The sequence below is a fragment of the Euleptes europaea genome, chromosome 10, assembly GCF_029931775.1.
Source record: "Euleptes europaea isolate rEulEur1 chromosome 10, rEulEur1.hap1, whole genome shotgun sequence".
Lineage (NCBI taxonomy): Eukaryota > Metazoa > Chordata > Lepidosauria > Squamata > Sphaerodactylidae > Euleptes > Euleptes europaea.
In genome coordinates this window covers 29741637-29754662 of record NC_079321.1, presented here as the reverse complement: position 1 = coordinate 29754662, position 13026 = coordinate 29741637, and the positions used below count along the sequence as shown (strand labels likewise).

The window sequence follows — 13026 nt, the reverse complement described above, 5'->3', positions numbered from 1 at the left end:
GAGGGGAGGATGAAAGGGCTAGTGAAGGACTGGGGAGGAGAAACCAGCAATGCTTCATCATCTGCTACACAGATAGTTTTAAAACTACAGCACAACCCCCCTATTGGCAAATATAAATGCAAACTGACATTTAAATTGTATCTGGCTAGTGGCACTCATTTAAATGTACAACTAAAAATGAGTAAGGGAAATGTGATTATCAGGTGGTACAATCCCAGTATTATAATTATAAAATAAAACAAAACAATTAGTACTACAAAAATATTATTTAATATAATTAATGTTTTTGCTGCCTGAGCTGATTTATACCAAATATGCTATATTCATCTCCAAGTGTAACATTTACTAGCCTCTATATTATGCCATATAATAATTAGCTGTAAAACAAGCCAACGGTATTTGCATGAGTGTAACATTATCTCTCTCAGAAATGCTGAAGGCAATCAATGAGGCTAATGAGATTTTATGTGAACCACCTGCTGGTAGAATTCCCTCAGATCAAATGTCTTTGATGAAGGTGGGTAGAGCCTTTAATTAAGTGCACAACAATATCTTTGAAAATACCAAAATGGACAAGAAAATTCATGTTTCTAGCATGAAATAAAACATGTTCAAGTCATTAGTTTCATAACAATTATTTGCAGGAAGAGAGAAAAGGTTCAATGCCCCACAAAGGTCTATCCTTAGTATACAGTTACCGTACCCCCTCCCCCAGCACCCTGTTGGTGGCCAGGAGGGATCTGGCATCCTAAACAGACTTATACTCAGGCCATTTATGCTTGGTTATTAGCCGTGCATCCCAGTGGAACTGCCCTGCGGCTTTTTTTTTTAGTTATTCATAAATTTTGACTCCTTCATGGGTCACTCTGCGGCGACACCGCACTAACTCCGCAGCTTCAGAAACCTCTTTTATCACGAATTTAAATTTTGTCTCGATGCCAAAGCAAAGCTGATCAAGGCAAAAATCATGAATAGTGTAATTTTGCGGTTTCTCTTCCCCACCCATTCTTGCTTGTCTCACCCTCACCTATGCTCTCCCAGAGAAGCCATTTTTGAGAGTGGTGTAAGGATTTCAGGAAAAGAGCCTGCTCCCCCCTCCCTTAGGTGTCCTTTATGGTCAGTTTCAGCAACGTGTAAACATCTCTGGGAACTGAATCAATTGAAAGAATCCTGCTGCTGGGGTGGTGGGGGGTATGGGAACGTATGGGCAGGCTGCTGAACTGGTGGAGGAGGGGCAGCGGCCATGGGTGGGAAGTCTCCAGCAGGGACCTGCAGTGTTGTTGGGTTTTGTGGGGGTTTTACGGTGCTGGTTTATCGATATACATTTAATTTATTCATATTTTAGCATAAACTCTGGGTGAACATGGAAAATAACTTAAACTGGATTTGCCTTTTAAAAGTGCAGTGTTTCTGGCACTCTAACAGAGGCCTACAAGATTTCAAAGCAACCCCCTTACTGTGGCTGCTCTGAGAAACTGGAATAGATGTTTAATCTCATGCCAGATCATTCTCTCTTTGGAAGGCTAATACTTACAAGTGGTTGACAATAATCTATAGATGTGGTCAAGTAATTCAACTATAATTATATAATTTTCTAATTGTATATATTAGGAAATAAGCTGCAGAGACATAAATGTTTATAATTTAATGAATCACTCCACTGAAGCCTATGTGCCTAAGAAGCTTTCCTCCAACTAGGGTTGCCACCGACAGGGGATGGAGGGGTAGGGTTCTCAGATCCAGATTGGGAAACTCCTGGAGATTTGGGGATGGAGTTTAAGGAGGACAGGGACCTCAGTGGGATACCATGCCATAGAGGTCACCCTCCAAAGCATCCATTTTCTCCAAGGGAACTTATCTCTGTAGTCTGGAGATGAGCTGTAATTCCAGAGGGTCCCCAGGTCCCACCTGGAGGCTGGCATCTCTACCTCCAATGTAAGCTCTTCCTTCATAGGAAGAGCCACTTAAATTGAAGAAAGGCTTCTCAGCCTGAAGGAACTCTTTTCAGCCTAAGGAATTATACATGCCACTACTTATAATAATAACAGAACTTTTCACACACAGGTCAGTTCATTCGTTTCGTAACCAATGACATAGCATTGTTATCTTCCTTCAGCCCAGAGCTGAGCAGGCTCCTACAGAAAGTTTTGATGACTGAAGACCTTGCCCTTCCAGAGTCAAGCATAGTCTTTCCCCATAATCCCCAATCATCTCCTTCATGCAACCCTTCTTCCTGCCAGAATCTGTTTGGCTGAGGGATATTGCTCCCACACAGCCTGCCCTCATTAAAAAATGTAGAAAAAAATATCCCACTAAATTAAAAGATAGGGCTAAATTAAAAGATAGTCTATCTCCATTTAAGCCAGCATCTCTCAGCACATTCCAGAGAGCTAACAGCCATCCAGTGTTGGGAGAAGTCAACTTTTAATGTAGTATTGTACTCCATGAATACATGCTTCTCCTCTTTGTCCATACATAAGAAAGGATCTTTTTCAGGGCAACACAATTCACATCATCTTCTAGTTTCAAGTAGATCTGAGAATAACATGAGGAATTTGTGTGGCAAGGATGTTATCCTGTTTCTTGTCATTCTGAGCACTTCTCTTGCTGACTTTGCACACCTGGATGTTTCAGAGGTTTATAAAGATTAAAAATCTCACGGGGGCAATCAGACCCAATAATGGTAGCACACAGCCTATAATTAGGTTGGCACCAAAGCTTAACTTCATACAAGAGAATTCAAGTTTCCCTAAAACAATGATGGCCATCTTCTTCGACCTTCAGGTCTGGATCTTCCCAGTAAAACTGTTTAAGGAGCAATATCTATATCATAAATTCACTGCTGTTTGGGAGATTCCTACCAACAAGGCGAAAGAAGCTGGCTTTGGTTCTCCTTTTGTGTAGGGCACCTGGTTGATCATTCATATCACAGGTAGGCACTGCTTGCAACTCAGTGGGTGACTCATATTAAGTGACTGGATGTCCTAGGAGTCTCTGCAGAATAAGGCCTTCTGAGGCATCCTTTTATTTTGCTTGCAGTACCTGCTAGACTGAAAACAGTAACTCATCCACTACAAACACTTACTGAGGTACCACTTCTGACTCAGCCCATGCTCTGCAGTCAGGGAGAAAGGACAGGGAACAGACTGTAGCTCAGTGGTAAAGTATCTGCTTTGTGTACCAAAGGTCTCAAGTTCAGTCTCTGGAATTTCCAGTTAAAAAGGATCAGGTGATGTGAAAGACTCTCCCCACCGACTTTGGAGAGCCATTTCTAATCAAAATAGGTAATACTCACCTTGACTGACCAACGGTCTGATTCCATAGCTCTATTTGCAAATTATAGTGAATGCACATAAAATCTTAGTGTACACTTGATTGTTCTTTGCATGTGCACTGAGTAATACTCATGTTACAGTCAACTCATGTAAAGCTGAACATGTGATACAAGCCCCACATTTATCCAGGTATCGGTCCCTGGCTTCATTCATAAAGTCAACATGCACTCTTCCTTACAAACAGATATATGCATGTACAGATGTACATTATGCAGCTTTGTGTGTTCACATGACCCTTCATATTTCCCTACGTCTGATTCACACATGCACATACATCATTCGACTCCTTTCCACTTGGTGCCTCATGGACTCCACTGGAAAACATTATGCATTTCACCTGATATCAGTGATAAATCAGTGACAGTCCATTCACACATACCAGCCATCACTGGATTTGCAGTCATGATGAAACAACTATAAGTTTACAGTAATTGAGTGTAATGAAACCCCATGTATGTGTGAACCAGACGGGATGGCTTTTATGTAAAAACAGGAGTTGTGTGAAGCAAGGCCCTGAAAAGAGAGATTCGCAAGACTATCTCCAAAGATTAAGGAGGACTAGTGTGGATCGGGCATGCACATGAACTCTCTCTTGCGTGTGTCTGTTGCTCTCCCTCTTGATGATGAACATGCATGAACACATTAAACTGCCTTATACTGAATCAGACCCTTGGTCTATCAGTCAGTATTGTCTACTCAGACTGGCAGCAGCTCTCCAGGCAGAGAGAGGTCTTTCACATCACCTATTTGCCTAGTCCCTTTTACTGGAGATACCGGGGATTGAACCTGGGACCTTCTGCATGCCAAGCAGATGCTCTACCACTGAGCCACAGCCCCTCCCGGACAATTCCAGAGAATGATGTGTGTGTGTGTGTGTGTGTGTGTGTGTGTAAAGTGCCGTCAAGTCGCAACTGACTTATGGCGACCCCTTTTGGGGTTTTCATGGCAAGAGACTTAACAGAGGTGGTTTGCCAGTGCCTTCCTCTGCACAGCAACCCTGGTATTCCTTGGTGGTCTCCCATCCAAGTACTAACCAGGGGTGACCCTGCTTAGCTTTTCAGATCTGACGAGATCGGGCTGTACCATGCTGCCTTCCCAATCCAGAGAATGATAATTCCAGGGAATTAGTCTTTTGCAGCAAAATTAAACAGAAGTCCAGTGACGCCTTAGAAAAAGTTATTAGAAAAGAGCAAGAGTCCAGTAGCACCGTAAAGACTAACAAAAATATTTTCTGGCAGGATAGGAGCTTTCAGGATATGAGCTCCTACCCTGCCAGAAAATATTTTTGTTAGTCTTTAAGGTGCTACTGGACTCTTGCCCTTTTCTACTACTGCAGACAGACTAACACGGCGACCCACTGCGAATTAGAAAAACTTATTTCAGCGTCGGCTTTCAAGAGTCAGAGCTCGCTCCCGACGCAGGAAGCGTGTACCTGCCTAATGGGTGCACACCTTGCTGCATCTGATGAAGCGAGCTCCCGCTGGAGAAAGCTGGCGCGGAAATAAATTACGGTAAGGCGTCACCCGGCCTCTTGTTTAACCTGATCTCCTTGCCGCAGAGAAGAGGGGAGAGGGGAGGGAGCCATCGACCTATCCCAAATCTTTATTAAAAAGGAAAAAAAACACACACACACACACAGTCAAAGTCCAGCACAGAGGTGAGGGAGCGGCATCCGCCCTCCTCCCTCCATCAGGGAGGAGAGACCCAGACACGCAGCCCTCCCCTCCAGCGCACGCCAGAAGCACGCTCCTCCCACTCTGAGGGAGACTCCGGCACGCCCATTGCAACGCCGAGCGGGGGGGGCGGGCGCCCCCCCGCTCGGCGTTGCAATGGGCGTGCCCGGAGTCTCCCTCAGCCCCCGCCCCCGCTCGGCGTTGCAATGGGCGTGCCCAGAGTCTCCCTCAGCCCCCCCCGCTCGGCGTTGCAATGGGCGTGCCCGGAGTCTCCCTCAGCCCCCCCGCTCGGCGTTGCAATGGGCGTGCCCGGAGTCTCCCTCAGAGTGGGAGGAGCGTGCTTCTGGCGTGCGCGAGAGGGGAGGGCTGCGCGTCTGGGTCTCTCCTCGGCTCCCCCCTCCCCACAGAATCAGGGCATTTTTACGCCCCCCCCTCACATCTCTCGCCTCATAACCGCCGCCGCCCCTCCCCCCACCCCCAGTCTTTGGCGCCTGCTTGGTCGCAAAGGAGAGCGCGGCGGCGGTTGGTCGCCGGGCGATGTGAGGCGGGGGAAGGGCTTCCCCCCCCACACACACACGCGCTCTCCGCGCCTCCTTCGCCTCACGCTCCCCACCCCTCCTCCTCCTCCCGGTCCCTTCCCCTCCGCCGCTCTCCCGTCCCTCCTTCCCTCCCTCCCCGCCATGCCGGACCAGATCTCCGTGTCGGAATTCGTGTCCGAGACCAATGAGGATTACAAGGCGCCCACCGCCTCCAACTTCACCACCCGCCTGGCGCAGTGCCGGAACACCGTGGCCGCCGTCGAGGAGGTGAGCAGCCGAGAGGGGGCAGGGCCCGGCCCCCTCCCCCCTGCCCGGCCTGCAGCAGCCCGCCCTGCAGCAGCCCGCCCTGCAGCAGCCCGCCCGGCTCCCCTCCGCTCGGCGTCCCTGCCTCATGGAAGGCGGGAGGTTGGCTGGAGGAGGGGAGAATGGAGGTCCCTGGCCGTGCCCCACGGCTCCCCTTCCCTCCCTCGCCTCAGGGTCGCCTCCGGGTAACACAAAGGGGCCTCAAATCCCCCCCGCCACCCTTTCCTATATTGGGGGGATCCATGCCCTGCTTGGCAACAGGACGCTCCCTTTCCCCATCTTTGGCCCTCCTGGGTGTTTTTCTTATTTTTTTTAAAATATATTTTTATTTTCTTCATTTATTATATCAAGAAAAACAATATAATAGTAATAATAAACAAACAAGTGATATCTCTAATTTAACCATAAAATGACTTCCCCTTCTCCCTCTTCCATCTAAAAATGAATTGTATAGACTTTTGCTGAGCTAATCCCAGTATTATTTTAATCGACCTGTTCTTATCCTATCCAACATTATTAATTCAATACCTAATATAAAATTAATGCTAAGTATAAGTAAGGGATCAGATCAAAGAGTATCCTTTAAATGGTCCCGTTAAAAAATGATTTTCACAGTAAGTTCTCTAAGCCTCCCATTCCCCCCAAAATTGTACATTATCATTCTGATTTGTCAAAGCTGTAAGCTTCGCCATCTCTGTCAATTCAAGCATCTTTTTTTATCCAGTCTTTTTTGTCTGGTTGCCCTCCTGGGTGTTTTTCATGGGGTGGGTGGGGGGTTGTTGCACAGGGCGTCTCTTCCCACCGAAATAATCCAAAACGCATGGTGGGGTTTTTTTTGTTTGTTTTTTTGCACCTTGTGTTTGCCGCTCTCTGCATGCACGTTTTCCCCATTTGAATGCTCAGAACTCAAAAGAAAAAAAAAGCCCCCCCCCGTGCAGAGTTGTGAGGATTCAGATGGGGGAAACGTGCATGCAGAGAGCGGCAGACCCCAGGCGAAACCTCCCGTGCGTTTTCGCCCCACGTTCTTCTGCCACAAAGGCCCTGGAAGTGGGGGGCGGGATGCATCCACCTGTATTTCGCATGACGGCCGCCGACCATTCGGCCCTCCCTTGACTGCTTTTCTTGGCACAAAGATATGGCAGACCACCCCTCTTCCCAGGTCTGGGTATACCTGTCTTTTCAGGAGGAGGCGTGGACTGTGGTCGACGAGCATATACAACCTCTTTTCCCTCTCTGTGTTGCAGAGCAAAGCACAATGGGATTTCAGAGCTGGGCAGTGCGGCTTACTCGGAAGTAAACCCCACCGTGTACAGTGGCACTAGACAGTGTGTGTAGGATGGCACCTTGGGAGTAAATCCCTCTGAACAGCAATGGGCATGCTTCTGTGTAAATTGCTTAGGAGCAGGCTGTTAAGTTTTACCCTGGGTCTGGGGGCTGAGCGTTCAAGGAGGTCAAACCATCTGTGCTACTAGATGCTTAGATGAGACTATGGCTGCTACATCTATGACAAATGTTTACCTCCCTCCCCCATTGACCCATGGTGTTTTTCTTGCTTACAAAAACCCTGTTTCCAAAACAAAGGGGCCAGGTTGTGGGGCTTGCTTTACCATCTACTCATCTGAGACCCTTTTGTTGACTCCATGTACTTTGTCCTCAATAAGCTGTAGCAGTCCCTAGTATATGAGAATCTAAGTCTGGTTCCCTTCACACAAAAGATGCATGTTCCCCATTAAGCCTGGTGTTTTAAAGGTAGGGGGAATTTGTGCAGGGTTAGCAATCTTGCTTTTGTTCATTTCCATGAAAAGTATTTCTGCTTTGCTATGGCAGAGAAGATTTTGAACTGTAGCGGGGGATTCTTCACATGATTTCACAGGGATTTACAGAGTTGAAAGTCTGATCTATAGGCTGTCTAAATCCCTGCCTAATGAAAAGGACAAAAAAAATGGATCCATTTCCCCTTTCACTGCCATGGGGCGGGTTTGGAAGCATGTCCAAACAGGGCTTTAGTGCCTCTCATTTGATGCATGTGATCTGTATACTGACTACATTTTTATTAGAACTGCAGCATCTCTGAGTCTCCGTCATCCTAACACTGTTCACATCGTTCTTGTAAACTGGCATGGGTATTTGTTACTGCATTACAAAGCCAGCTTAGATTGTTCCCTTTGCCACTTCTTAAAATATGTGAATTCATGCTCACTTCTTTTTTTCATCTGAAGAATTATTAGTTTGCTGTTGCAGTACACACATACAGTTATTTGAACTCCTGTGCCTTGTTTATATGTCTCTTAAAACCTTTATTAGTATATTTTTAGAATCTTTAGAAACACAACGCAGCTCTTTACAAAAAATGTGGCATTACTGTAAATGATATGATTAGTTGAAAATTTGGTCTGGTCATTTGAGGTTAGGGCAGAAGTTAGGAACCTGTGGATTGTGAGCTGCCTTCAATATGCCAACCCTCTCCCATGTGAATCCCCACCCCCACCCCATCTTTTTCATACAGAACTACTGGCCTGAAGGTGCATTGCCACGGGGATAGACCATGGAGGCCTAATACAACCTGTGGTCCATTTGTTGTCTAATCCTGGTCTGAACCACTGTTGAAACGGTCCTTTAAATCACAAGATTTCTTGTGAGCTTTAAATTGCAGGATTGGAAGGGATCCAGAGATAATTGATTCTAGCCTTCTGTCCTAACACAAGGTCTTCCATTTCCCATCCCTATAAGTAACACTTTATAGGTTAATCCATATTGTTTGGTTTTCTATACAACTCAAGGAGAGATCCGTGTAATTTACTAATATTGTCTGAGTTTTCGGAGAATGTTTATTTCTAATTTTAAAAGATTAAATGCTTATGATTTAGGAGAGCAAATCAAAAACGTGATCTTAAGCCATGAAGGCTGAAATATCAAAAGACAAAAGGAAAAGTGCATGCAGATTGTCACCTTATGGCTTATGATCATGAAATGTCCTTTAAAAAACTGTTAATGAGTCAGGCACCAAAATATCCTGATTTGTGAATGAGTGTCATTCACAGTTCTCTGGTGGTGATAAATTTGAATTTTCAAGTGTGGGAAGGATTGCACTAAACAGGATTCTGAAAGCATGTTGCTATTGTAACAGGGAAAACTGACTAATTTAAAAAAATGGGAAATGCTTGATGGTTACATACAGTGCCATCCTAAGCAGAATTATAGCCTTTTAATCCCGTCGATTTCGAATTTAGAAGGGTGTGATATATTTAGGATGGCACTTTAAATCGTATCAACATTTGTTGCAGATCACACATAGGATTGCTAGCTGACATAGCACAGTCAGTGTGTGTTAAATTAACCAGAGATATTTTCAGTACTGGATACAGAACCAGTTATTGAGAGACAGTGCTGGCCTAGGATGACCCAGGTTCAAATCCATACTAGCCATAAAACCGGCTGGGGGAAATTGGGCCAGTTATTCTGTCTCTCAGCCTTCCTTACCTCACATGATTGTTGTGAGGATAAAATGGAGGATTGGGGGGTCATGTATGCTGACCTGAACTTCTTGGAGAAAGGGTAGGATAAAAAAAAATGCAATAAGTAGACATTCCTGTTGGAGAGTGATGCAAAAATAATTAATTTTCTTATATCTCAGCCTTGTCCATGATGCTTTGTACTAGGGAATGATGCTAATAAAACTAATATTTTACAGCTCTGTCAAGAATTATTCACGAAGGGTGAGCAGAATTATGCAAAGCTGCATTAATTAAGGTTCTGTTGGCAGTAGCTCTGCCCATCTACCAGTATTAATTTCTTTGGCAAATTTGGCACAGCATCAGCGGTTCTGAATTGGTCACATTGAGCTTCTGCAATGATTTAATTAAACTGAGCGCTTTTATTCCAGAGTGCCTAAATAGTTATTGCTTTCAGAGTGTCAGCCTTTGGCCTCTGCTGTGTAGTGTTACAGTTCACAGCTTTTGGAGAGCTAACCCCATTTAGTAGGTTGCCTGGTTTTTCAGGTCTGTCCATGATGCTAGGATAAGGGAAAGCTCACCAGCTTGCCTAAATCCTGAGAGGGAATAACGGTGGTAGAAATCATATTGGTCTGATTGTGAACAATTTTTACAAACATGTTGAGTGGACATTTGCAGAAAATAAATTGGTTATGGAAACACCAGGAAGTCCACTTTCAGTAAGGAGAATAGTAACTCTACTACAACAAATAATGAGTCATTTAAAATAATGGAAACCTATTTAGGTGCATTCCCTCAGACTAAAGGTCTGGTTTTCAAAGGGGGATGGTAAAAGAGTTTTCAGTCTGTTGGCTTAGTGGATTTCTCATAGTAATGACATTAAAGAACCCCATGAAGGAGATTTGATACCATCCTGTAATTAGTTCTGTGTTGATGATTTTAAATTATTATAGCTTCTGCCTTTACTGCTTTTTAAAAATTGCTGGAGCAGTTATCTTTGGTTGTTCACCTACTGTTGCGTGCCCAGGAAACAAAAATCATTAAACTAAAAGCCTTTTTGTCTTGCTGTCCATGTTCTGATTTTTCTTAGAGCATTCAGGCAATTAGCAAAAAATCCACTGCTGGAATGAGTATTAAATGTGCACATTACTACAAGTTGACAGCTATAATTGCTGAGGTTATTTTGAATTTTGGACAGTGTTGTGGAGTGTTTTTTTGAATTGTGCTGATGAATTCAAGAGTGTCTTTCAGAACCATACTTCATGCTTATTGTGGTTGTGTGTTTGTATACACCTCGACAAATATGTACAACTGTATATTGGTTATCTAGGCTGCAGTCAGTTACAAACACAGTTTGATCCCATGTTTCTATGTACCCGTTCCCTTTTCGTTGAACACAGGGTGCAGTTGAAAAGTTCCTGATTTCAGAAACCAACTCCAATTTGCTGTGATTGATTTTAAATATTTATGTACTGCTCAGAGCACTCAAAGCAGTTAAATGGTTAAATGATGGTTAAAAGAAATAGTTGCTAAATACAGACACTGGGCAAACTGGTGTTTGTTTCCTCCCCACAAAGTAGGACTCTAAACCACAGTTCATGTAATCCCAGTTGAAAATCCCTGGTTGTGGGAAGGAAAGAAACTTAATTTTGTACAGGACAGGAGCTTGCACTTGGACATCCGAGAAGACTGGAGTTTGATCAAGGCTTCGGAAGTACTATTTCTTTCATAGGTTCTATGTACCAGATTGTAGCAAAACAACATTTGGAGTGTGTCTCTAGGGCTATGTAATATAAGAAGTGCCTTTAAGTCACAGCTGACTTGTGGTGACCTCGTAGGGTTTCAAGGCAAGAGATGTTTGGCGGTTTGCCATTTCCTGCCTCCACGTGGGCTGAGAGAGTTCTGAGAGAACTGTGACTGGCCCAAGGTCACCCAGCAGGCTTCATGTGGAGGAGTGGGGAATCGAACCCGGCTCTCCAGATTAGAGTCCACCACTCTTAACTACTACACCGTGCTGGCTCAATATAAGAAATACAGTAGTATAAAACACTTTTTTCTGCAATAACTGGAATAATAGGAGAACCCTGCATGATAAGGAGCCCCGTGGCGCAGAGTAGTAAGCTGCAGTACAGTAGTCCAAGCTCTGCTCACGACCTGAGTTCGATACCGACGGAAGTCGTCAGGTAGCTGGCTCAAGGTTGACTCAGCCTTCCACCCTCCCGAGGTCAGTAAAGCTGAGTACCCAGCTTGCTGGGGGTAAAGGGAAGATGACTAGGGAAGGCACTGGCAAACCACCTCGTAAACAAAGTCTGCCTAGTAAACGTCGGGATGTGATGTCACCCCATGGGTCAGGAATGACCCAGTGCTTGCACAGGGGATCTTTACCTTTTTACCTACATGATATCTATGGCATAAAGGCACAGAGAAGTGTGAGAAAATCTCACTAAGTCCTCTTGTCCCCTAAACCAAAGCAGGTTTTTCTGTACTCAGCGCTCCTCACTCAGTTGGGCAGAGCACAGAAAGGACCAAGTGAGTAGAGTAGTGTGCAGTTCAAAGGACGAATTTAGAAAAACAAATCCAGAGGGTTTGAGCCAAGTGAGTTACAGAGAACTGTGAATTTGACCTGGAGCAGATTCCTTTCTGATCCAAGATATGATGATCAGTTAGACCTGAGCATGAAAGAAAAACCTGTTCATCAAGTTTCCCTGAGAGAAATGCTTAGCCCTTCCATACTGGTCTAGGCCATTAGGTATCCCAGGACCACTTAATAGCATTACATTTTACAAATATGCATCCTGAAACCTATGTGTTAGAATATATTCAGATTTTGCTTAGCTTTAAAGTACCTAGGTTGGTAAATAGGGGGTATTTCTTTTTCCAATTCTGCACAGGGTTTGGCATTTAGAAATTTATTTTTTTTAACCCAGAGCATTAAAATAGTGTAATGCAGTGTACGAAGTGGTTTGGGGTGCTGTCTTTTCATTCATTCATAACCTTATTTATTGGCATGATAGCTAAAACATCAAATACAAAAATGAGACATCCAGTGCAAATCAGAGCAATTTTAAAATGGCCATTCTTTGGCCAGACATATACAAATAGTAACTTCAAACAGCTGTAATTATCCTTATAGAGACCTGGAAGACCATTATATAACCTGAATCCTTCGTTCATTAACTACACTCACTCTTGCTCCAAAGTACCGTATTTTCCGGCGTACAAGACGACTGGGCGTATAAGACGACCCCCCATTTTTACAGTTAAAATATCAGCCCCGGCCAGCCAGCCAGCCAGCCGCCTGCCTGCCTTGCGCTGCCACTGGAGCGCAGCCGAGCACTTCCCTCCGTGCACCCCGGCGCGCCTGGCTCCGACTCCGAGCCGGGCAGTGAGCGCCCTCGCCGGGCTCGCCTCCCCTCCCTCCTCCGGTGGACATGGACAGAGCGGAGGCGGCTCCCCAGGCAGATTCTCCAGTCTGGCTCAGAATTCAGCATCCGGCGTATAAGACGACACCTGGCGTATAAGACGACCCCCGACTTTTGAGAAGATTTTCCTGGGTTAAAAAGTAGTCTTATATGCCAGAAAATACAGTAATAATAAGAAATTTAGCAACCGCTTCAGAAAGCTGAGGGTTATGGTTCTTTAATAGTTTATGGACTAGCCATCTACTTTTACTGTCTTCGCTATTTTTTATCCATGGGGTAATTAACTTCTCTCGTTTGGCTCT

At 44.8% G+C, this 13026-nt stretch overlaps 1 protein-coding gene across 2 annotated transcripts in view; it reads left to right on the top strand.

Moving 5' to 3' along the window:
- The first annotated feature begins 5675 nt into the window (after window positions 1-5675).
- ASAP2 (ArfGAP with SH3 domain, ankyrin repeat and PH domain 2) overlaps window positions 5676-13026 on the top strand; it is a 107873-nt gene continuing 100522 nt past the window's right edge. For both annotated transcript variants that reach the window (XM_056856097.1, XM_056856096.1), the window contains exon 1: window positions 5676-5814. In XM_056856097.1, coding sequence (XP_056712075.1) covers window positions 5689-5814 — 126 coding nt within the window. In that variant the 5' untranslated portion in view covers window positions 5676-5688. The remainder of the gene's footprint in view (window positions 5815-13026) is intronic.